The following is a 26,222-nucleotide window of genomic DNA, read 5'->3' as shown; positions in this document are numbered from 1 at the left end:
TAAGTTGCTGATGGTCCCTGTCTGTTACATCACAGCCTGTCAGAGCTCAAGGGAGAGGACGGGATAGATAGCGAGGGGGAGACACCGGCAGGCGACGTCAAAAACGAAGGCTTGAAAAAAGAGTGGTAGCGCGGGAGAGAAAAAACGATAACAATATTAATTCTAACAATACAATTTAAGGTTCTGGATGATTCTACAACAAAGACTAACTGTGCCCTGAAGAGCACAACGATAATATTGTTGGAGAGAAATAATAATCCTTCGTTCCGATAACTGTGAGTCAAACAAACATTCTGAACATCAAGTTGAATCAACAGCGCTGATACCGAAGCCAGGGGAAAGGGTGGCACACGACATTTAAGAAAGAAAGGCAAGGACTAAGTGGCGCATACAACTCGAAGAAGGGAGAGACGGCGACACGAATTTGTTACCAGCGCCTCGGCGACACAGCTTGCCAAGAAAGGGACTAACGGGAACTCTGTCGGTCCAGAACTACATCCGATATCACACTGGGAGTTTAGGGGCACAAAAGACCGAGGGACCTCGGCTGAAGAACAGAGACACAGGCGTAAAGAAGGGAAAGGCGGATCAGGAGAGAGCAACATAAGAAAATAACATCCATCAGTCATTGGATTCGGGGACGTTTAAATATTTGACTATTTCCTCCGAAATCGGTGCGATTTATTTCTGCATGATCGTTCGGGCGTAATATTTGTGCGTATGTATGAAGCCGTAGCGTTAACCTAACCGGACAAAGAGAAGCGCCATACATTGACATAGGCTACAGTCCCGCTACACCTACAGCTGGTTAAACAAAGGAAACGTACAGAAAGACTGTTACTGTTGATTTGCATTCGTAATTCGAAGCTGAACAAGGGCCCAGAAGAATCTCGTAAAGGTAATATATGATATTATTTTTTATTAGTTCGGATTTGTGTGAAAGTCCTTAACTGGTTTATAAATTGGCAATTTGCATTTGCATAATTGTTGTCATTAGTAGTGGCATTAGTGCCATCGCTTAATTTTTACCCTATTTAAACGTTTCATACTATTTAATTTCTACGTTTAGTCCTTTCGCGATTAAGCAGATCGTTGTAACATGTCGTTTTTGTTTTGATCATTGCTTTTGAATTACACAAGGAAACAACTAAAATGTTTTAAAAAATACACGAAATTTATACATTTATTACAATACCTCATTGCCACTGTCTTTTTTCTTCCCTTCCTCCGCGTTACCCACATATCCTCTCCTCATGTACCTACCTCCACCTCTTGATTAAAAATCTGTGGCTCTTCCCCATCCTGTCTCCCTCCATTCCCTCCCACAGTCCCCGAGTCCTCCTCACTCTCCACACAGTTTTCTAGTGTCCATCCCCGGGGCGCGACGGTCGCTCTTCCCGCACCGTCCAAATGAAGGAGGCCGACGCAATTAAATTGTTCATCGGGCAGATTCCACGGAATCTGGAGGAAAAGGACCTGAAGCCTATCTTCGAGCAGTTTGGGAAGATCTATGAGCTGACGGTGATAAAGGACAAATATACGGGGATGCACAAAGGTAACGGGAATAGCGCTGTCCACGTAGAACTCGCTCGCAGTCGAACAAATATCAACACAGAGCATACAAATACACATTCATATCACCAAAACAAGTAAACTAATCATCATACAACGAGATTTAAAATATTATCTGTTATTATCCCTTACTATGGATTATGGTGAAAATGTTGGTCTGTCTGATGTATGTGTGCAGGTTTGATAATTAGTTTGTATCACATTTGTTGAAACCTCATCAATCCTAGAGTGTTTTGCGGATTCTGTTCACTCTCCCGCCAATATATACCTATTCTAATACGTTTTTTTCTAATATTGGTTTACCACAGATTTTGCTAAGATAACTTGCTGTGCATTCTGTGCCATAGATCCAAAAGATGTGTGTGGTTGTTTGTGTCTTCCTAGTCTATAATGTATGCGAGTCAATATACAGCATGTTTGGACCCAAACGTGTACCAGTACTGTTAAAAGAGGTGGAGAATAATGAAAGGTGAGATGGAGAGAGGCGACAGAGAATGGAGAGAGAGGCTAAAAGAAAGATGCATGCATTAACAATTATTCCACAAACATGGGAATTCCAAACACTGTCCTTTTAATCCCTCTATCCCTCTCCCTTCCTCTCCCCCTCCCTCTCTCTAATCCAGCACAGTTTGTGCGTATATTCAGCTTTCAGCATGGCTTTAACATTTCTGCCATTTTCCTCTGGACTGCTCCTGCTATCTCTGCGTTGCTCTCTCTGGCTTTTCGTCTGTAGCTCCCTGCCTGCCAGGGGAATACAGATAAGTCTGTACACGCTGGGGTTTGTGGGGAAGGTCAGAGGGTGACCCCCTGAGTTTTCAGTTTCAGATACTTGGCCATAATCTTCTGCTGATCAGGAAAACAGGGTATTTAGCGATTTTTTTTTTCTCACTGTTGTGGGCCAAACACTCACATACCCCGCAGGTGTCGAGAGATAGGCTTCTGTTAGGTGCTGCTAAAGCCGTGTCCCAGAAACTGGTGAAAAAAAGAAGCATAGTGCCCATTTTGAAGTGGAGATATGCCCTGAAATTGAACTGCAAGGCCGACCTGTAGCATGTGAATACATTTTGGACTCCATACAGCAGTGTACCCTGCCTTTCTCTTGCATTGTGCCATGCGATGGAAAAAGGACAGCATTCACCTGAGACTATAAGCACTGAGCCACAGGTGTTCTCTAATCAGTATAATGGATCAGTAAGCCTTTCATAAGCTTTCAAAACAATAATAATAATGGCACATTTTATGTAAATAAAATGTAAAGCACCTTTCAAAGACCCGAAGGACTAAACAGCAATAGACGGCAATAGAAACAGCATCTAAAAAAATGGCAGCTACACACAAGGATAAAAAAGATAAAAAGCAGAAGACATGATAAGATAAACGGTACACAATTGTATCAGAGTGGAAAGCCTCTTTTACAAAGACGTTTCTTGAGATGTGTTTTAGCTGTTACCATGGTTTCGGACTGTCTGATGGGATGTGGCGGAGAATTCCAGTGCGGAGAGGTAGCCCTGGAAAAAGCCGTCTCCTGTCTCCTGAAAGCAGCCTTGTAGCGGGGCTGGTGTAGTGAACCCGAGTCTGAAGATTGGAGGGGTTAGCTGGGAGTGTACGGTTGAAAGAGATGGTGCAGGTAGTCAGGGCACAGAGTCATGGAGTGATGTGAAAGTGAGGAATGGAATTTTGGAAATGATCCTGAATCGGACTGGCAACCAGTGGAGATTGAAAAGCACAGGGGAGGTGTGGCCACGGAGCACATTCTGCTATGGAGCAGAAGCAGTCCTTAACCTTTAATATGTTTGAGGCTATTTCTTTTTCGGCACACACTGACAAACACTATTTATGAATGCCTGGTCGTCATTTATATGGAGTAGAGGGCCAGCAGAGGGGGGCATGAAGGCCTGTGACAGTGTACTAGTTGATGGCTTTAAGTGTCGCTTATTGTCAGTGTACAAAGCATGCTGAGTTTCCTCTGACTTCTTTCACTGTGGGTTAAGACCCTGCTTTTGTCATTACTCTGAACCACACACACACACACAAGAGCAACATATACATGTAGATACAGGATCGGAGTAGTTGTTAAAACTGTGGACAGTGGAAAGCAGAGGTCGCAAGATCAAAGCCTGGTTGGGAAATCCACCAGTATGCCAGTATGGCATAGAAAATATGAAGCTTTAAGCATAATTATCATCCTGGGCAATCTCCTTGGGTGTGTGATTATCAAATAAATAATGCAATATTGAAGGTTTTATGGCTGGCAGTGTGACAGTGAGACCATCTGTGGACAGTGAAGGGGCCGAGGTGGGAGGGGTCCAGGCTGGCTCTGTTGTGCGCTCGTGTTGACAGCACAGTACAGTGGCTGGGAACCAGGAGCAGTGGGTGTGTCGTGTGTGTGTGTGCGCTTGTGGGTGTGTTACATGTCCTGTGCATGTGTTAGTGAATGTGCATCACTGGGTTTTTGTGTGTGTGGGTGTGTTTCTGGGGAGCGTGCTTTGGTGTGGCGTGGGTGTGTCCCGGCTTTCATACATACCTGTTGTACATGTGTGCGGCATACGACCGTGGTTCATTAACTCCTGCCTGTTGTCTTAGTGGTTGTGACAGGTGTAGGAACAGCGATGGTGAGCTCGTCTCCCCACACACAAAGGTACAGCACAGAGAGAGAGAGAGAGAGAGCGAGAGAGAGAGAGAGAGAGAGAGAGCGAGAGAGGAGTGTAAGGCAGTATCCCTCTCCTCTCCAGATGCCTCCCTAGCACTGGAGTCGAGATGCACTGCTAGGCTTTACTGCACTGTACGATACACACGCCCGCTTGACGATGCAGTCTTCAGGAGTGTGTGTGTGATACTGCACTACACTACAGTGTTCTGGACTGCACTCCAATGCCCTACTCCGTGGCATACCCTGCCGCACAGTGCCGTGCAGTGTTATGGTGTATTGTACTGTGCTGTACTGTACTGTACTATACTGTGCTGTGCCATACTGAAGTGTGCTGTGCCGTGTCGTACTGTACTAGATCATATTGCGTTCTCGTGCTTATGATAATCAAGGTGCTTCTTGTGACTATAGAAATAGTGATAAGAATATGAATACACGTGATCGTAATAATTGTCATGATATTCATTTGTTGCAAATTGATTTTTTTTTGCAAGCTGAAAGGTGATATGGAGAAAACAGTAGAGGGAGAGGGCAGAGAGAGTGAGAGGGCAGATGAATAAATCAATGCCTAGTGTGCGAGCGGAGTGATGTTTGTGTGTCTCTGTTCGTCCACATGTCTGTCTGTCAGTCTGTCCCTCCCCCCGACTCGCTGCATGAACGTGTCTCGTGCCTCTCGCACGTGGCTGCCTGCTATGTCCGTCTGTCTGTCCGTCGGTCCCCTCCGCCCCCGCGGACAGCGTCTCTGCTCCGGAGGAGGGCAGGTTTAAAGTGGTGCCGGTTGGCGGGGTGGGCTGTGTGTCTGAGCGTGCCTGTCTCTCTCTCTCTCCCCCCCCCCCTCAGGATGTGCCTTCCTGACGTACTGCGCACGGGAGTCCGCCCTGAAAGCCCAGAGTGCCCTGCATGAACAGAAGACGCTACCGGGGGTGAGTTCTGTCCTCGCGCTCTAATAATAACCCTGCCCAGCTTGAGCGGCTTCGCGCCGCCCCGACCGTACTGGCTCATAAAGAACCGGGCACGGCAGAGCGGGTTGGCGTTATAGTGGCCCGTGTCGATAATGCTATCATCTTTCTCCGGGTCCTGCTCCTCCCTTTGCTGTGCTGTGCCGTGCGGCATGCTTGCGCTGGCAGAGGAAGTCTCCTTGAATACACTGCGCTCACCCTCCTCCATCTGTCCCCGACTCCAAATCAAATCCGCAGCGAGCTTTATTGGCATAACGGGGCAGAGGGTTTGCCAGTCCTTTTTCGAAATGTGCAACGGGGTACAGAAGGGGCAGCATGGCAGCCCGACTGACATTACAAGAATTAGCACGCGTATTACGTTATAGCAAGACAGAGAGATAATGAGCGGACAAGGGTGAGAGCCAGGCCCGGTGCTATGGGGGTGCTTTGCACCCCCAGACGGACCTCAGTGCACCTCCAGTTGTCTCCTTAAATCCCAATGTCCACATAGTATGTATGACTTTTTGTGCCCTTCTGTGGATTACAGTTGCACCCCTCTGTATTTTCTCCTGGCTCCAGGCCTGGTGGGAGCAAGTGTTTCTTTCTCTTTCTGTCTCATCCTCGCATCTTTGTCTCTCTCTCTCTCTCTCTCTCTCTTCTTTCCTACTCCCTCTATGCCTCTGGCTCCTTCCGTCTCCCTCTCCTTCTCCCTCCGTTGCTTCATTAGTGGGCCTCGGCCGGGTGATAAAACAAATTTTTGAATACAATTTGTGAGGGGGGGAATAAAAGTCTGGAAAAATGGAGGGATGAAGTGTGAGGCGGTAGGGCGAGAATCAAGAGGCTCTAATTCTAACATTAATCCAATTAGCGGACTGACACTAGTGGACTGACTTTTCTTCGAGAGTCAGCTGGGTTGGTCGCATTTACTGTCTCCCTGTCTCCATAACCTGTCTCATTTTTTCCGTGCTTGATTCTCCTTTCCACTCCTCTCTGCCAGCCTGCTGCTCCCCAGGTCTCTCCCTCCTGTTTTTGAATGTTTTTGAGTTTGAAATCTGCCTCATTTGTGTCATTAGTTATTCTTCTATCTCTCAATCTCTCTCACACTTTCCTGAAATTCCTATTTCAGAAGCACTTTATTAGGTATCCCATAACCCTCTATCTCATTAGCCCTTTCTGCCTCCCCCCCCTTGCAATTACCAAGGCACTCTGTAAGTATCCCCACCCCCCACACCCCACTTCACTGTACTCTAACCCCTGCCTCCCTTTTTAAATTCTCATTTCAGATCCTCTTTATTAGGTGCCCCCTCTCCTTCACTCCTTTGCTTTCTTTTCCCCTTCCTCCAATTCTAATTTCCCAGCCACTTGATTAGCTAACCCCCTGACCGCCCCATCTCTGCCCCTCCTAAGCCTCCCCCTACCACCACTGCAACCCCCCACACCCCCCCCCCCCAATTTGAACAGCCACATTTTTTTCTCCAAGCCCATTTTCATAGTTGGGCTTCATCCCTGTGCATTTGGCTGAGATGAAGGATGGGAAGAACTGGGGCCGGTTATAATTAACGGCAGCAATCACGGCAACGCTTTGAGCTCCAATCACAATGATGGGCTCAATTACCATCGTGTGGAAGCAATTACTGTCAGATTAGCGAGTCATAAACACTGAAACGTGAATTTGAATGCTGTCACTGTCACTCGTCAGAGTGATTTCTCCCAACTGGGGTCTGGGGCTCAACATGGGAGACTTGACAGCCCTGCACACGTGTGACTGAAGTGCGGGTAATTACCTTGATCAGGTTTGATTGGGCTGATGGAGATGGGGAAACAGCAGTAAGGGGAGTAGGGGTGAGCGGGCTACATCACAGAAAGCAGGGGGTGCACTGAGAGAGAGAGAGGATGGGGGAGTGAGTGTCAGACCATAGTGAACAGAGATAGGGAAAGAGGGAGAGAGAGAGAGAGAGAGGCAGAGAGAGAGGAGCAAGAGGTGAACAGATGGTCTTATCTGAGTGGCGCTCGGCCGTGTGTTTAATTTCAGCTGAAAGAGCAAGAGAGAGAGATTGCGGAGAGAGAAAAAAAAACGACTAAAAAATTGAAAAGCCAAGTAAACAACAGGCTCTCTGCATTACCCTCCCCCTCTCCCTCTCATTCTCTCTCTCTCTGTCTTTATCTCCCTCCTATCTCTGTGTCAATTCAATTTCAATTCCAATGCGCTTTACTGGCCCCGGAAGAGCACACAGGTGTTCCCAAAGCTGTTTAAAAACACACAGCAGGCCTAGTGAAACACAGAGGTTTAGTACAAGTGCTCAAACCTTGCACTTCTAGTATCTGGAGTGAGGAGTGAAGCACTTGTTCCATGTGTCATCCAATGATATTCTATCAACCACACACTGGGAGTCTGTTTCCAACTGAGAGGTACATAGAAAAAACTAGGGCATCTTCTGTAATCACCCTCTCCTCTTTCTTTCCCCCTATATCTCTGTATCTAATCTCTCTCTCTCTTTTGTTCTCAGTGCTCCTTTCTCTCATCTTCCATATATCCCCTTCTCTCTCTATCTCTTCCTACATCTCTCTCCAACTACTGTTCAAACTACAGTGCGTTTTTGTAGGCTAGTATTATTTATGTTTAACATTATGCAAATTCAAACTGCAGTGACCACCCTTTCAAAAAATACACCTCCTTCTTGGTGCTAACAAGAAGACGATAGTACCATTTAATACAACCCCTTCCCCCTTTGCAAAGTATACTGAAAACTAGTCAAGGGAATATCTTGGGAGAAGATGTCTCAGTTCTGTTTTTTCTCATTTCTTATAACTTGTTTAAAATTTGGACATGTTTCTAGTTGCTGTGTTGTTTCAGTAAACTGTGTGGTTAATGCATTTCTCTTCTGAATGATGGACAGTCACATATCTGGTTGTCAGACTGGATCAGCTCTTTGTGCCTCACACGCAGCTGGTCCAGCAGGCTGTTGTTCGAGCAGAGCTGCTTGTTCAGTGGCTTTCTCACTTGTTCCTCTCTGTAAATGGAAACAGAACTTGGCTCTGCAAAATTACAAGGAAGAATCTTGACTCAGCTGTGTGAGCAGCACTGGGATTGTTTCAGCTGTTTAGCTGAATGCCTATATGATACGCGATTATGGTACCGGACTGTATATGAAAGTTGTGGTTCTCCAGCTTAGAAGCAGCTATGAAGAACAGTCACCACTGCAGTGATTTTGTGTGGCTAAAGTTCCATTCCCTTGGGTTGCTAGTGTAGTTTCCAGTATCCACCTGCAATATACTAAAAATACAATGTTATACTTTGATATGTTTATCTCCTCCTCACTTGCAATACCCTTTTATGTGCTTGGCAATCTGTGTAATGGTCCCCCTCCCTCCCCTCCCTCTCCATTTATATCTGCATATGTGTAGGATTGAGGAGGGGGGGTGGAGGCAGGTGTAGCTTGAGACAGTGTGTGTGTGAAAGAGGGAGGAGGTGCAGAGATGTATATCTCCACTAATTTAAGGACAGAATCTAATTAGCCCCCCTTAAAGATGGGACAAAAAAGCCATTGTGAGTTCTAGCCATTGTGAGTGATTAACAGTGCTTTTTCCCAGCATCTTTGATATTTAACTCTATAACTTTGCACACAGTGTCCTTATGTCAGAGATGTGTGAAATGCATACAACTGAAATATGAATATGTTGGTCTGCTGTTACAAATACGCATTGCATTGTTGGTGTATAAAGTATAGCACTGTGGCATTTGTTATGTTATTTTTGCATCTGTTCATGCTAAATCAATTAAAACCACACTTGAATAGGAGACAGGGGTGGGTAAAATAAGGATTGTGGAGGAAGAAGAAGGAGGGGGGAGAAGAAGTTTGTGTGAGTGAGTGAGAAATGGGATGAATGAAAATGGGGAAGAAGTGATGAATAGGAAGAAGGAGATAGGGATGGGGGGAGGGGAGGGATGAGGAAGTGAACAAAAGTTTAACATAATGAGTTGCGGGGCAGAAAGGGGGGGGCATAGTGGACGTCTGTCAATTTAAATAGAGACATCTGTTACAGGGAGTCGGGGGGATTCCTGCTGATTAAACTGACTTGATCTGTGCAGGAGAGAGCTGGATTTTCCAGCACAATTCAATGTGACAGAACAGGACTTCTCAGTACAGGGTTGGACCAGAGTTTGATATAACAGCGACTGCCTGTATTTCTATAGTACACTGAATGCAACTACATGTAATTCTATTTCAAACAAAACAGGCAACAGTTTTTGTATATGAACTCTTAATTAGGCAAACTAATTATAATTTTACTTCAAATGGATTAAAATGAAAATATGGCCTTAACTTGCTCCTTATCAGCACTGATTTTTTCTCCAAAAGACGCTGCCTGTAAATTTTTGGTTGCCTTGATCCTGCAAAATTTGGATTAAGCTAAGGGTCCGGGGGAATCATAATTTACTATTGTATCTCTTATTTGCACATTGATAAAAGCCTTGCTGTGTTGCCTTACAACTATTGTTGCGCAAACACAAATATGATTATTAATGCACGGCTTAAATTGTGCACTCATAAGCATAGAAATAAATGTTTATGTTTAGTGATAAGCATCAACTTAAATACATAGCCCTGTCTGTGCTGCTGAACTATTTTGATTTACGCTACTGGACTGGACAAAGGCCTGGAGTCCTGCACCTTTATATGTTATTTTAGGCATGGGCAGTAATCCATTCTTAAATGAAGGTCTCAATGCAAATCAATCAATCAAGCATTATGCTTCTTAATCTCAGCTGTGATTAGTAAAATGGAGCTACCTAGTTATCCTCAAGTAGTTACTTACGTCTCTCACATAAGCTCTTTCAAAAGAGTCCCACAGCTCATGACATGTTACCAGTTCATATAATATGCATGGTTAAATAGGCTAATAATCTTTTACATCTTAGCTATATTCTGTAACTCAACAACTGCCCTGCTGTATTTTTCAAGAAGAGGTAATGTGGTTGAATTACCCAAATTTGTCAAAAATCTCTGGTTCTAACCATCTCTCAGATGGCGTATTATTCCAAAACATTCCTTTTGTATTTTTTTTCTGACTAGCTACCCTTGTGGGGGTAACCGGACTTCAGTGATATAATAATTGAATAATTATTAAATGGAAACAAAACTTCAATTACTTTTTTCTTTTGAGTTGCAGGTTTTAAACTTTTGCTCGTGTTGTTGGAATGACGTGCTCCATTTATTTTCTGTGACTCACATAGACTGAGGTTTGGTTTTTCGTTATCCTTGACCTGATCTTTGGGAATTTTTTGGGGAATTGCAAATGAGACAGGATTGTGTCATAGTTTAGCTGTCAGATGTTATAGTCACCGTACAGTGGTTGGTGGTAAGAGCTCGTGCTTAAAGCTGGAACAGGCAAATCATTTTACTCTTTATTTATCATTATTTATTGTTTCCTTCACCCTGCGGAGAGCTTTTGGAAGTACAGCTTGCATTGTGCCAGGAAAAAATACAAGGCAAAACCACAAAATGCCACACAATAACAATAGCTAAGTACACACAGATATGTATGCTGTAAACAGAGGGATTCACAATGCTAGATCGAAAAACTGTAATTCCTCAATGGCTGTTGGGTGATAGAGGCAGATTTGTAGACAGAGAGAAGGCGTGACGCTGACAAAATAAAGGAAACTGAGGAGGGAGTTAGACCTTTCAGGGGTAAGGCATGGGGAGAGAGGGAGAACAAGAGACAGAGAGGGGGGATGGGGAACTGGGAGCTCACTCTGGTAGCAGGTCTCGTTGCTAAGAGACGGAGGGATGAGAGATGCTAGGTTGCTAGGTAACCCACGCCATGCAGCGACTAACATAGTGTGAAAGGAAAGGGAGGAGAGAGGGAGTGAGGCTGTCATTGTGTTATTCTAGCATCCTTGCCTATGAATGCTACTGAAAGGGAGTGATGATGGATCTTTGCTGAAGCGTTTGATGTGCTGAGTCAGTGACCCTGCAGATGTGTAGATGTGCAAATATGCGTCGGGGCCAGTAAAGCGTCTTTGGGTGAAAATGAAACACAAGGGAGAGAGCAAACCGTTTCATTGATATCGTATTATTTTGTGGGGGAATATTGGAGTATATTGTCTAGTCTTATTACTTTGAGAGGGATAAGAATGAAAATTGTAAGGATGAATCAACACTGCAAGACTGAAGAGATAGGAACTAAAATATGTGCCATTCAGAGAGATAAAACCTAAATTATCATTTCGCCCACAGTAACTGCAAAATGGAACAGTTCTTATAAAATTCTATTATTTCACAATGCCTCAATTCTTTGTACCCCCCTCCCACTACAGTGTAATGGAATAGTCCAATGGATCTGTTGGTGTGGTTGGAGTATGTGTGTGTGTGTGTGTGTGTGTGTGTGTGTTTGTGTGGTGGTGGTGGTGGGGGTGGGGGGCAGAATGCGATTTGATTGGATAATCCAAGGATTTAATATCCCATAATCCTTGTAAAATCCTTTCAGCATTACTGCAGAGTGAGATTAACTATGCGTCTGTGTGCATGCATGTGCGTGTATGTGTGTGTGCATGTGTGTTTTTGCATGTGTATATATGTCTATATATATCTGTGTGTTCCAGTGTTAGGAGTGTTGCAGCATTGTGTTGATATCTGAATAAAGGTGTGGGTAAAAATCCTCCTGAAATCCCCTGTGAGATATGAACGTGAGAACATTCCCTCTGAGTTCAAGCATTGCACACACTACCGCTTTAAGAACGAGACTGACACTCTCAATGGGGCCAGCTCAGAGACAGTTGTACAAACATGCGGGTAAAACTGTGAGAGAGTATATGAATGTACAGCTCCTAGCCATTTCAGTAGGATTGATCTAACACCTGTGTGTGTGCGTCTGTGTGTGTGTGTGTGTGTGTGCGTGCGTTTATGTGTGTTTGTGTCTGCACGAATGTGTGTTTGCGCTGATGTTTGCAGATGGTTTTCTTAATTAAGACTTTATTGGAACGTAAGTAATTGGGAGATAATTTGTCCTGAGAGAAAGAGATAGAGGAAGAACACTGCTCTTAAAATAATGAATCCTGTTTAAATTTGGATTGGAGAGGTGAGCACTGAGAACAAACGAGGGATGGAGGCAGAGAAGAATAAGATGATGGACTGTTTATTCGTGTCTGAATATGGATGCTGAGAGAGACAGAGGGAGAAAGGAAGGAAGCAGGAATTGTGAAACGGGCACCCAGAGAATGACACAGAGGCAGAAATTGAGAATGTATTTTCGGTTACTCTCATTTGATCAAGGGGATTTGTTTCACTATGCTGTAGAGTACCAGCCCTCTCTGCCCTCTCCCGCTTGCCTGGATTCACTCTCCTCTCCCCTGTCCTCCCATTATCCCTCCTCCTTTTTCCGTTCCCAGACTGTCCTTTGTATGCACTACTCTCATTTTTTTTCATCTCTGTTCTCTCCCTCCTTCCTCATATTCCCTCTCTTTCCCTCCTGTCCCTTTTCTCCTTATCACCTTTTTCCTCTCCTCCATCCCCCCTCTTCTTCATGTCTCTCCATCTCCTCCTTCTCCCCCTCTCCCTCTGTTTATCATAAGTGCATAGCCGCTGCCCCTGGCAACCAGCATCCTTGTTTACCTGCTGAGGATGTCGTCACGGGGGTTGCCATGGCGACTGAAATGCGAGGAGAGACTGAAAGAGGGGGTGGTTGCCATGCTGATTTGGAGAGCCATTGTCACAACAACCTTCCCCCCCTCCCCTCACCTGCTTCTTCTCTCTCCCTCTCCATCTCTTTTATTTATCTTTCCATTCCTTCAGCAATTTCAGTATGAAGCTAAACATAGGCATGCATTCAGACAGAAAAGATGGATAGAAACGGATCACTGCTTGGGTGATCATAGATGCACAGGCAGCTCACTTGTATATGCATAAAGACTAATACTCACGCATACTGTATGTGCGCAGACGGGTGGATGCCTACCCCAAAGCCACGTAGGACAAGATCACTGGATGCACAGATAAATCAGTGTTGGAGAGTGTGAGACACTGATAGATGGATGTAGAGGAGATAGGTGATGGATGGTGATTTACAGAAAGTCCGACGATGTGGTGGTGTCTGAATGTACCATAGTAAATTAATGAAATAGTATCAATGTGTTCCTGTTTTTGTATTTATGTTGAATTGTTGAATTGGGATAAGTCTTCATTCATGTAGTTTTTTTTTTACCCAGCTTGACTTTATTGGAGTTATGGTCGCACACGGACAACAGGCGGAAAGCACAATCAATTGGACACGGCAGAACAAATGTTTGGGTGTAGGTGCGGGTGTTTATCAATGTCTCCGTGTTTGTGCCGGCGCGGGTGCTTTTGTTTGCGCATGTGTAAGTGCACACGTAATGGCCTCCGCTGGGATCAATATCGTCTTTTGGTGACAGATTACGGCTGATCAATCAAGTCGATCGATCGGAGTTTCACTCTAATTATGCTGGCTCCCTTATTAACAGCTTCATTAAGCCGCTTTTAACACACCACGGAGACCTTGGCATGACACTCATCTCTCTCTCTCTCTCTCTCTCTCTCTCTCTCTCTCTCTCTCTCTCTCTCTCTCTCTCTCTCCCTCTTCTCCGCCCCGGTCTTCCCTCGCTCTCTCTCTCTCTCCCTGTGTAGGCTTACTCAGCGAGGCCTCATCGCTATGACTAACTCGCTGCATTGCCGTGTTCGTGACATTTCGCTAGCTGAACAAGTCACGATGAATAGAATAAGACGGGACCTCATTTTCATTTTCCCTGCTGCGTTCCGTTTTGCCCACGTTCAGCCCCCCCCCCCCCCCCCCCCCCCCTTTACCCCTCTTTCATCTTTGCTCTTTCTTTGGGTTGTTACTTTGCCCTCTCCATCTCAAGGATTTTCTTTTCCTCATCCCTTTTGTGTTTTTCTTTCTTCTCCTTTCTTTTTCTCCCTTCTCTCCTTCTCAGATGCTTCTCTCTGTCTTTTTTTTTCCCTCAGTCTCTCTCCCTCTCCTCTCTATCTCTCATCCCTCTCTCCCTCCCCCAGGCTTTTTCTCTCCTCTTCGCCGAGTCTGTCTCTTCCTGTCCTGGCTACGGCTGTGCCTCTCACACACTCTGCCTCTCTCTGTTCTAATCCTGTGTGCTGCTGTAATCCAGATCATCTGGCGAGCATTCTTAATCTCATCACTCCCCCCAATCCCGCTTGAGTGTGTGATGGTGTGTGTGTGTGTGCGTATGTGTGTGTGTGCGTGTGCGTGCGTGCGTGTCTTTTTTCACGTTTAAAGTCTCAGCGTGGGCGTTTGTGATAGAGATGGATAGAGTGAGGGAGAGAAAGAGAGGGAGGCAGGCGAAGAGGGAGATGGGAAAAGCGTGACTGCTTCAGAGAGGGAGGCAGAGTGGGGGGGGGGGGGGGGGCAGACGGTTTAAGTCGTTGTCAGATACATCCAAGCTTGTGCTTACGCTGCCTGCCTCGATCAGGAAAGAGGCAGTCACGCTTGTGTGTGCACACATGCTCACACACGCACCCACACAAACGCACGATACGGACACTCGCAGCCATAGGTGACACAGGTGCGAAGAGAAACCCTCGCAGGCATTCAGTGCCCACACACGGGCCAGCACGCGAACACGCAGCGAAATGCGCACTCCGTGTCTCTCTCACGCCAACCGAGAGCCAAAAGATTGTGTAATGAAGCCATGGCTTTAAGTAAGACTGTTCTGTCTGTGGGGAGAGTGAGGGGACAGTGAAACGCAGGGCCTCACTGAGCCTGGTGCTGTCTGTCTTCCAGATGAACCGCCCCATCCAAGTGAAGCCAGCAGACAGCGAGGGCCGAGGAGGTAAGACACACCTGTCCGTCAACATGCCAGCCAATCAACACACCTGGCCACAAACACACCAGCACATCAATGTGCCTGTCCACAAACCTGTCTGGCTCTCTTTGTCATGAGCGCATGTGTTCAGTAATCAATATGTCCACACGGTTACCAGTGTAAGAACACACCTGCATGTCATTACACCGCCTCACTGACACATCTGTCCGTCCGTTTACTTTTCCACCTACACACATGCAATTCAATATACCTGTCCATTAATACACCTGTCGTCCAGTCTGCCTTTACCGTAACAACTACGTTCACTTTCACACCTGCTTTCTTAATCACCTGCTCATAAACCCACCAGTCCACTGGCTAGCCTGCCCATTTATTCACCCGTTAAATAGCACACCTGGCCACAAGCTCAACCGCTCAGTAAACCCCTTATCTAACACGCCTGTTTACTTATAGTTACTATCCATTAACTCAGCTACTGGTGAATATTCATGTCCACAAACGCACCTACATAGCCGCCCAGACTTGAAGACTGAAACGCCCTGTCCGTTGGCTCAGAGCAGGACCAGCTTGGGGACAGAAACATTGGCGCAGAGCCACACAGACAGATTGATTGATGGAATTGGACACCACTGAGGAGAAACAAACTGACACAAATAGATTAGAGAGCGAGAGAGGCTGACAGTACACCTGAGTTACACCACTCAGCCAGGATGGTGGGTCAGGGCTCCCCGTGCTGCGTTGAGTTTGCACTGCTCTCTGGTGGCCATCAACAGGATTGCAGGATTGAGTTTAGATTTTTTTTATACAATGTGAAAATGAAGCATGGAACTGCGTTCTGTATGCATTCATCTATGTTTTGTTCAATACAAGTTATATAATTCATTCTTTAAAATGTAGCTACTGTATTATTGTATTATGTATTATTAAAAGTTGATGGTGAAATGCTTACAGTCTCCTATAATTGTATGAATTATTGTATTAATTGTATGAATTCCTCCTAATATGTGTGTGTATGTTTGTGTGTGGATGTGTAAGCCAAAACATTAACCACTGTCTTTTTTACTCTCCCTATTGTCTCCGCTTACCTCCCCTATCTTCCCAATGCCTTCCTCACCTTGTCCACTGATTACTTCTCCCGAAACCTCCTCCTTCCTTTTCCCCCCTCTGTTCACCTTTCCTCCTGTCTGTCCCTCCCTCTCCTCGCCCCCTCCCTCCCTCCCTCAGAAGACAGGAAGCTGTTTGTGGGCATGCTGGGGAAGCAGCAGTCTGACGAGGACGTGAGGAAGATGTTCGAGCCGTTCGGGAGCATCGACGAGTGCACGGTGCTCCGGGGGCCCGACGGCACCAGCAAAGGTAACGGGGGGACGGAGGGGAGGGAGGTGGCGGGAATCAGCGGCCATACCCGCGCGCAAAAGGGGAACGATCCAAAAACACCTTTTGGGAATGCAGTCCAGCTGTGTTTGATGGGTGTGTACGTGTGTGTGCGTGTGCACGTGTGAGTTTGTGTGTATGCGTGTCTGATGGGTGCTTGTCGGATGTGTGCTTTATATGTTGTGGTTGACAGTATACTGTTCATTGCAGGGTGTGTGTTTGTGTAGGGTGTGTGTGTGTGCGTGTGTGTGTTATATATGTTGTGATTGACAGTGTACTGTGCGTTGCAGGGTGTGCGTTTGTGAAGTTCCAGGGCCACGCAGAAGCACAGGCCGCCATCAACGCTCTGCACGGGAGTCGCACCCTGCCGGTGAGTCTGTCTGTCTGTCTCCCCGTCTGTCTGTCCAGCGTGCCCACATTCATGACCTCTTTAATGTACCTGCCACATAGCAAAATGTTCTGGGCAACTTATTAACAAATGTGATACCATTTTATCATTATATATAAAGGAAACTGTGAATGTAGTATGGTCATGCAGTAAACTACACGCTTTAACCGTCCCTCTCCTCCCACTCTCCCTCCCTTCAGGGCGCCTCATCCAGTCTGGTTGTAAAGTTTGCCGACACTGAGAAGGAACGGGGACTGCGGCGTATGCAGCAGGTTGCCTCCCAGCTGGGCATCTTCAGCCCGATGACCTTGAACTTCGGGGCCTACAACGCCTACACACAGGCGGTGAGTGCGTCGTTGAGGAACCCTGGGACTGACAGCGCCCCCACTGCGTGTGCAGGCTTGGCGGTGAAACTGCAACCTGAAGCCATTAAATGCTGTGACTTTCAGGAGAACAGTGGTAGCAAGAGTGATAATCATCTGTGATCATCATAATGTTCACAGGCTGTGAGTGTGGTATCTGTGGTAATGGTGGTAATAAAGACAAACAGGGAATGTTTGCTCTTATATTATGGGGGAAATGCTGCATCGAACAGCACTGAAACAGCTGTTTTTGTTTCCACTTATTGCTGCTGCAACCTTTATAATGCAAGTCATTAGCTAATTGCAGGAAAGAATTCATTCTATGAAGGAGCCTAACCTGTTTATTGGTCTGTTCTCCCCCTTCTTTCTTGTTCTATCTCGTTCTCACAGCTGGTCCAGCAGCAGGCCCTGGTTGCACAGTCAGCGTACTTGTCGCCTGTGGCAACAGTTGCCGCGGTGCAGATGCAGCAGATGGCTGCGCTCAATGCCAATGGCATTATCGCCACGCCCATCACGCCCATCACCCCCTCTTCGGGTAAAAACTCCACGTCCACGTCTCCCTGTGTCTCTCGCTGTTTCTTTGGTTCTCCTGAATCGGTCTGTCCGCCAATGTAACCTTTTCGTTTCCTGTGTCCCACATGCCTCTGTCCCTCTCTGTCAATCAATCTCTCACAACCACTGTCTGTCTCTCCATACCCATCCCTCCATTCCCCCCGGCATCTCTCTTATTCATGACATCATGTCTCTCTTTCTTACTCGCTATAGGCTCTAGTAGCTGTCAATCACGGTCTCTCCTGCACTTTGACTGGTTCTTCTGGTTTGCAGGTACAAACACGCCCCCAACCATCGCAGCCACACCTGTGCCAGCCCTGCCTCCCCCAATCGGGGTCAATGGCTACAGCCCAGTGCCAGCCGCTGCCAATGGACAGCCAGCATCTGAAACACTGTACACCAATGGCGTTCATCCTTACCAAGGTTAGGACCCTCCTACACAGAAGGCTTTATGACGATCAGCATCTCTCTTTATAATCACAGGCAGTTCACAATTATCCTCAGAGATGTACTTAACAATATCAAAATAATGATTTCTCCTCCCTTTAGCCCAGAGTCCAGCTGCAGCTTTGGATCCTCTTCAGCAGGCTTATGCAGGAATGCAACACTACACAGGTGGGACAGTGTGTATGTGTATGTGTGTGTGTATGTGTGTTTGTGTGTGTGTGTGTGTGTGTGTGTGTGTGTGTGTGTGTGTGTGTGTGTGTGTATGTGTGTGTGTGTGTGTGTGTGTGTGTGTGTGTGTGTGTGTGTGTGTGTGTATGTGCGTGCATGACAAATGTGCATGTATTGTCTTCTTGGGTTGTGTGGGTTCGTGTTTTTTTCTTCGTCAAGATTCTTATCTGAATTTCTTTGTCAAAACTCTTTACAGCTGCATATCCTGCTGCGTATGGATTAGTTGGCCAGCCGTTCCCACAGCAACCAACCCTGGTTGCCCAGCAACACCAGCAGCCCCAGCAGCAGCAACAGCGAGAAGGTGATGCCACTTCCTATCAGAATGCCGCCACACCCATCAAGCGGCTTCCTTTGTGTTGCAACGTCTTGTCAGTTCCACCACTTTCAGTTTCCCCTGTAAATTTCACTGTATGTGTGAGAGTCTGACAGTGACTCTCACAGATGCAGCGTAGCATAGTGGTTTAAAGAGCAGGACTTGTAACTGGAAGGTTGTTGGTTCAATTCCCTGCTGGGGCACTGCTGCTATCCCCTTGAGCAAGGTACTTAACCTACAAATGCCTCAGTAAATATCCAGCTGTATAAATGGATAACACTGTTAAAAAAAACTGTAACTGATGTAAATTGTTCTGGATACGAACGTCTGCTAAATGCCAATAATTAACTAACAGTGACGTTTTACCACTTCCTCTATTACCCTGTAACTTACTGTTTATCTCAAAGTATGTTCAGTGAGAAAGTATGAAACAGACTGCCCTGTGAAATACATCCCCCCATCCCTGACCTTTACCTATTCCTCTCTGTGACCTTCATCCACTTATCTTACACCTCACTATGCCTACCGAGCACTCTGTACAATAGAGCCCCTGACTGATCACTGTTTGTGTTTGTGTGTATGTGTGTGTGTGTGTGTGTGTGTGTGTGTGTGTGTGTGTGTGTGTATGTGTGCATTTCTCTCGCAGGTCCTGAGGGGTGTAACATCTTCATCTACCACCTGCCCCAGGAGTTCACCGACTCTGAGATGCTGCAGATGTTCCTGCCCTTCGGCAACGTCATCTCTGCCAAGGTCTTTGTGGACCGCGCCACCAACCAGAGCAAGTGTTTTGGTGAGAGAGAGGTGTGGGGGGGGGGGATTTTTAGGGGTGATGGTTGAAAGAAAACTGTTGGAAGTTTCTGGAACTAATTTTAAGCAGCAAGTTAAAATGCAATGAAACTCAGGTCACAGACTGTTCATAAAAAAAGGACATTACTATATCCTGCGCCCGCCCACCTCCCACTTCTTATCACACATCAGTGGCTACAAAGCCTACCATAGCCTTATTACCACTGTACTCAAAACAAACACTGAGATGCTGTCTTTGAACTTTCGCACAATAGCCAGTAAGCAGTTGTTGTATTACATGTCACAATGATAAAGCACAGTAAGAAATCAAATGAAAATGACTGAAAGCAAACAGTGGAAATGATAGCTGTGATCAAGCTGTGCTGTTGTGCAAAGACTGAGCTTGAGCTTCTGAGCCTGGGTTTGTGGCAATGTGAGGGCTGCCACTCATATAACAGAATGAGCTTTGTATTTATAATATTTTACTCACACCCCATTAAACACAGCTCAACATGGTATACAATCTTATTCTACCGGATCTTGTAGATACAACCCTGCTCTCTTTTTCTGTGCAAAAACCTCTCGATCCCTCAAAGGGCCTTCGTAAGCCGTCTATTGAGAGATCTTAGCCGTGACACGGTGAGACTAATCCTCTGCCTCTTGCGCTCCCCAGGCTTCGTGAGCTTCGACAACCCGGCCAGTGCCCAGACAGCCATCCAGGCCATGAACGGCTTCCAGATCGGCATGAAGAGGCTGAAGGTGCAGCTGAAGAGGCCCAAAGATGCCAACCGACCCTACTGAAGTCCCAGGGAGACCAGGAGAGGTGAGGGGACAGAGGGGCGGAGGAGGAAGGAGGACGAATAGGAGAGAGGGGTAGGCTGAGTGAGTTACTAATCAGTCTGAGGGGAATAGTGTGACAGAGGCAGATGGGAAGGTGATGACAAGTACAGGCCGCTTCTCAGTTTCTACTCTCTGAGAAAGATGGTTGGTGGGCAGGGGAAAATGGAGAGCAGGGTGGGTCTCGGGGAGCTGATTAAATGCAAGGGCAAGGGTACCTAATAACTTCGGTCAAAGGTTTAAATATGAAATAATGTTAAATGCATCATTTGATTTGAAAATGAAATGGCTTAAGTATTACAATCAAATTAACATGGAAAAAAAAACAATAAAACAAACTACTGTCATCCTTTTTTTATATATTTTTTTTACTTTTTATTTATCTTTTGTACTGTTTTTATTTTTTCCTGAAAACAACATACCACACCCAAGATCCTCCTGTCCAATCATAAATTGTGAAGACTCCGTCGCTATGGCTATGGTTACCTAGCAACCGATAAAGTCCTGCCCCCCCTTCCTCTCACGTTGTTGTAAGTTTATTGGACTGTGTTGGTTGCCGTTGGCGATTGCCTGTGTTTGGGTTGCAGTGGCGATTGCCTGTGTTGGTTGCAGTTGGCAAATATGTTTGTTTTTGCTCGTTGCCCCAGGCGACCGGCCATGCTGTGAACCGCATGCCGTGTTGCCGTGGCGACAATGGATTGTGTTTGGTGCATTGTGAGTTTATTTTGTATCTATTTTTGCACACACTGATCAATTACTGGCACTCTGAGATATTGACTATTGTTCTAATTGGAAAAAATGATTGTTATCGTTTTTGATCATTTTTGTCCATTATCGTTATATTCACTAATATTGAACTTGCAGTTTTGTTTTTGATCAGTTTCTTTAGTGTGTTGAATATTGTTGTTATTATCATTAGGTGTCTGTGTGTGTGTGCGTGTGTGTAAGATGTGGGTGGGTGAGTGTGTATGACAGGAGAGAGAGAGAGTGCACACATGCATGTGTTTGTGTGTTTGTGCATGCACTGGAGTGTGTGTATATGAAAGCATTGAGTACATGAATGTGTGTTTGCGAATATATGTGTGCATGTGCTTGAATGTGTGAAGGAAAGTGCCTGTGAATACATTTGAATGTGTGCGTGTGTGTATGTGTGTGTGTGTGAGTGAGAGAGAGAGAGAGAGCGAGAGAGAGAGAGAGTGAGAGGATCAGTGTATGTTAAGTATTTATTTAATATTTATGCAAGAACTCTCCCATTACGGTGCATGTTAGACACAAAAAAATACAACTATTAACTCCTTGGTGAATATGCTGACAAGTTTTGGAGTTTGCAGCACAGTTTTGTGGAGAGTTCTATGGTTCTGACCTGCGTTTCTATTCAAAGTGCTAAAGCCCAGTATGGATCTAAACTCCAACCCAGTCTACATTCCAAACCTACCACACCCACCGTACCCCACTGAGTTACCACTTACGATGCTGAGAGGCTCGCAAGACACATTTCAGGGCGGGCTTCCACATTAATTTTTTTCTGGGTTAGAAAAGTGACAATTCCATTGTATTCAGTGGTGTTGTCCACACCTGTGTCACTTCAACTGTTATCATCATTATCTCTCTGCTGCACAGTCTCCCGTCCTAATTAAATTCTTGTTGTTGCTTGGCATTCCTCTCTACTCTACCAGGGTAGAAGTCCATCAGTATCAACTGGCCACCTGACGCACCTGCCACAAAATTACCTGCGTAACAGGATTCTGATACAGATGCATGTTAAATTAAGGCTATCATAAAGAAGTTGTCACGCAAAGCAGCTTTGGTTTTTGAGCGTTGCAAATGAAATTGGGGCCAGATCTTACCAATTACTAATCAGTTCCATTAATATGATTAGGCTACATTTCAGTGTTTTTAAAATGATACTTGTATACTTCATTCGGAGAGAGTATACCATTACACTCTCTTTAATTGTACCCGTACCAAAGAGTTCTAAATTGTACAGAGCTCTACCATACTCTGCAGTGAACTATATTAGTGGAAGGTGGTAGAAAGAGTGTAGATTGGCTTGAAGTCCTGAAAGGTTCCTTTTCCCACTTTTTTCAGTCTTTCTCTCTTCCTCTTATTCCCTCTTTTCATCTATCTCTGTCTCTTACTCTCCTCTCTCTCTGACTGTTTTACCCTAGCCTGTGTTATGAGGTAATGATCTGTGGTTGTCATGGTGAATCACAATGCCTTGTGCTGATTGGAGAACAGCCTTCCTGTCTAGGAATTCTGGGTAAATAAAACAAACAAATAAAATCATAAAAAAATCAACTTAGAAACGTATATTTGCTAAATTATTGGTATCTTATTTAATTGCTTCCCTTTGCCATTAACTTGCTGTTGATTACATTAATGGAGCAAAAGTTCATTTTTACAGTGTGCCCCATAAGTCCAGTCTTATAAGGAAATATATGTGTATCACCTTCTTGGTGTAGGTAGAACAAGATGCAGTGGCTAATATGGAGAATTCCACACAGCCAGAACAGAAATTTTCATTTTATGTTGTGCTCCACAATCATCTGTTAACAAGTAATGATCTTGAAAAAAAAAATCCATGCTGTTCATGGCCAAATCACACATGCAGACCTTCAGTATCCTATGATCATATGCCAACAAAATGAAAGATATCCATTTGTATATTTGTTTCTGCAATTGATTTTGTAATCAATTTGTAAATGCAATGAATGATAAATATACTTATGAGACTGGATTCTTCTGACACACTGTATCATTAAACTGCTAAGATGTGGTGACATTTTGGTGACAAGTTTAATTTTGAGTTGGGAAAGCCTGTGAAGGAATTTGTTAGCAGAATGATGACATTAAAGACTAATTAAGACTTATATATAATCATAATGATAAACATGATCATGTATTAAGTTGCCCAGAATTCCTATACTGCAACACCGCCCACAGAGTAATGCATGTTAAGGATCTGTTTGCCTGCCAAGAACAAAATACATAACTACATCACAACTTACCTACACACAGACACAAATTATTCCATATTAATACAAGCACACATGCATGCAAACACACACTCACACACACACACATGCACACACGCGCGCACGCATAGACACACACACACACAACTTTGGACATTAGTCTGGGTTTTACTTTGTGATTTGCATGGACACTTGGTGTTTATATGTATATAAGGAGCACATAGAAATATATCCTGTTTAAAGACCTCAGAATGACTATTTAAGTTCAAACTAGGGGGTTCCAATACTTATGCCTATGGGGGCATAGATATTAAGTATTGACACTCCATGTTTCAACTTCAGACACTTCCATGTTTCAAGTATGAAAAACTAAAACTCTGGCAGAATTTTTAGCTTGTTTTAATTTTTGACACAATCAGTTTGAAGAATATATACAAATCTATTGCAGCTTCTTTTTAACAAACAGATGTTAACAGGACTGTTTCAAATGAAGGCTGTGAAGATTTAGGCCCATATTTGATAGAACTGCTCTAAACTTTGTCCTTAACTTTTAGTAAGGAATTGAGGCAAGTGTTACTCCTTTTGATCTTTACCTGCATACCTACATAATAAAATGTAATTTTTCATTTCAAAGCTTGTCAAACCATTGATGTTGTGGAAGCATTGAAGTCTGTACCACTTGTCCAACAGTGCTACGCAAAGTAAAGGACAAAGTGCGTTGCAGTTGAATTGAATCTGCCTTAGAGAATGTGGAGAAAACGTTTTTTAGTTGTTGAAGTGACAATGGGGAAATTGATGGAGTGAAATGAAAAAATGAATCACGTGTTATGTTATCCCAAAAGCTGAAATGCCTTTATGAAGAGGGTGCCAGTTAAGCTCAAATGTGTGAACCTTATGCATTTGAACTTAAAGTTCAAAAACAGCCTTCATTTTGATCAATGTTTTCTGGTAATTTTTTTGGTGAAGTTTGCAAGAGTGGTTCCCAGAAATACTCAAGTATTTAAAATGGAGTTCAGACAAGGGGTGTACTTGCACAGCCAGATCTTTAAAAATCAGTGTGTCTGTTCCAAGAATACAATCCTGTGTATGTTTCAGACTCACCCTGTCTCTGTTTACACCCATAGTTTGGCTCAGTGTGGACCCAGCAGCTTGCTTTTCCTCAGAACCTACTGATTCAAGATCTGCACAGGGGTCTGAACAAGCACATTATCTCCTGTGCAAATCAATTCAGCCCTCTCTACTTCGTTGGAATGCAATTTGTTACTAAATTACCATACTTCATTTTACTTAACAATAACTGCCTAACTGGTGCCAGTATGTTTATAGGGCCTTAAGAACATGGAACTCCATTGACTGCAATTGTGACCACTGCAGTGATTTTTTTTAAGCAAATGGTGTGATTGTGGCATCGGCCCATATTCTGTTTCTGCATAGAACAGACCAATGCCAGGAGACATTGGGTGACTGGAACACGCAGGATTCATGCAATAAGCATACGCTTCAGTCAGTATCTAAGAAATTCTCCCTCTCTTTTTCTTTCCTTCTGTCTCTCTGTAACAGGTGAAGACTCGGTAGACACCAGTGGAGAATTTCCTCGGGAATGCACCTTCAGACTGTCTCCACTGGTTAAACGGCGGGACATCCCAACTACATAACTGCACAAACATGTCAGACATATGACTTGATACACAAATATTTATTGATGTGTACGGACCAATGTACGAAAAAAAACATACCCAGCAGCACACAAACACACAGACATGTCTATGAAATAGACCTGACATTCATGTACAGATACACTTACAAAACACACATAGACAGGGCAATCATCTCACCCAGACAAACTGAGCTCGATTTGAGTGGAGTCTAGGGTGTATATTCATGGTGTACAGTACTTGAAGAAGGAGAGAGGGAGAGGAATGGAGAGGAAGTATAAAAGATAAATAAGGGTACTGATGAAAGAGTAATTGAAAATAATATATTACTTCTTTTGGTCTATCATATGTTGTGAAGAGTTAGCTTCTGTTTCTGTAAAAGAAAAAAATGGAATAAAAAAACAATAAGAACTGACACGAAAGCGTAGTTTAGAATGACAGAGAAAAAGAAGCTATTAACTGTAAATAATTTAGTTTCAGAAAATTAAAGTTGAAAAAAACAATTAAAAAATGCAAAAATAATAATTTACACAAAAATATGAAAAAAAACAATGAGATGTTATTATTAACTATTATTATCAAGGGATTATCGCATTTAAAAATGGAAAGGGGTTTAAAACAATAACATATTTTAACTTAGCTTTTGTTGATATATGGGAGGGAGGGGAGGGAATTTTGGGTCGAGGTTTAATATTTGAAGTATTTTTTATTTATTAATTAATTTATTAATTCCTTTTTGGTGAGGGGTAGGCTGCTGAAGAAAAAGAGAAGGGGACAACATTCTGATTTAGAATTTTTTTAGAGAAATCAATTTTGTGGGTCTGTATATCTCACACTTTGTATCTGCATAATTATAATTATAAATTGATAATTACAATGGTTATCATAATTTATTTCTTATTTATTGATTCTTCTTTTTGATCAAATCTCTCTTTTTAAGTTAAAATAAAAACAAGTAATAAATAAGATGTAGTAATGAAACTTCATTTTATAGCGATAGTGGTCTATGTATGTGTATGAATGTATGATGGTGTGTATTCATGTGTGTGGCTAATTATATTTGTGTATGGGTGCGTGTTTGTGTTAGAGAGACAGACAGAAAGAGAGAGACAAGTAGTAGTGGGAATTGTGTTTTTCTCATCTTCACACAAAGTTTGTAACTCAAGACAGAGCTCCAAGAGTATCTGCAGAAAAGCATTGTCAGAAAAAGTCATTCCTTGGGTGTCCAGTGGAGGGCATTAAAGAAGCAGGCTACGCTGTGCATAGTGAGACCCCACCTCTGTTTCAAGTAAATGAATGGTATTTAAGCAAATATTAATCCTCTCTGTATCGGAGTT

At 44.2% G+C, this 26,222-nt stretch overlaps 1 protein-coding gene across 2 annotated transcripts; it reads left to right on the top strand.

Moving 5' to 3' along the window:
* On the top strand, positions 1-25,656 carry LOC118784017 (CUGBP Elav-like family member 3). 2 transcript variants are annotated; one of them, XM_036537985.1, is made up of 14 exons: positions 1-898; positions 1,329-1,555; positions 5,060-5,142; positions 14,929-14,977; positions 16,199-16,324; positions 16,633-16,712; positions 16,931-17,074; positions 17,483-17,627; positions 17,918-18,067; positions 18,194-18,259; positions 18,516-18,620; positions 19,279-19,422; positions 20,092-20,241; positions 24,791-25,656. In XM_036537985.1, exons 2-13 carry the CDS (start codon positions 1,411-1,413, stop codon positions 20,217-20,219), a joined length of 1,365 nt encoding a protein of 454 aa, XP_036393878.1. In that variant the 5' UTR covers positions 1-898; positions 1,329-1,410; the 3' UTR covers positions 20,220-20,241; positions 24,791-25,656. The 2 variants fall into 2 exon arrangements, with proteins under 2 accessions (XP_036393878.1, XP_036393877.1); XM_036537984.1 differs by having other exon boundaries at positions 16,196-16,324.
* The last annotated feature ends 566 nt before the right edge of the window (positions 25,657-26,222 follow it).

Source organism: Megalops cyprinoides, chromosome 10, assembly GCF_013368585.1.
Source record: "Megalops cyprinoides isolate fMegCyp1 chromosome 10, fMegCyp1.pri, whole genome shotgun sequence".
Taxonomy (NCBI): domain Eukaryota; kingdom Metazoa; phylum Chordata; class Actinopteri; order Elopiformes; family Megalopidae; genus Megalops; species Megalops cyprinoides.
The sequence above is the reverse complement of the archived record's forward strand: the minus strand, read 5'-3'. Positions and strand labels throughout refer to the sequence as shown.

Excerpts from the sequence above, each read along its gene's own strand:
- LOC118784017 (XM_036537984.1), top strand. The coding sequence starts at position 1,411 with ATGAAGGAGGCCGACGCAATTAAATTGTTCATCGGGCAGATTCCACGG. Across the intron at positions 16,713-16,930 it reads ACGGGAGTCGCACCCTGCCG|GGCGCCTCATCCAGTCTGGT; the intron begins GTGAGTCTGTCT and ends CCCTCCCTTCAG. Across the intron at positions 18,621-19,278 it reads GCAGCAGCAACAGCGAGAAG|GTCCTGAGGGGTGTAACATC; the intron begins GTGATGCCACTT and ends TTTCTCTCGCAG.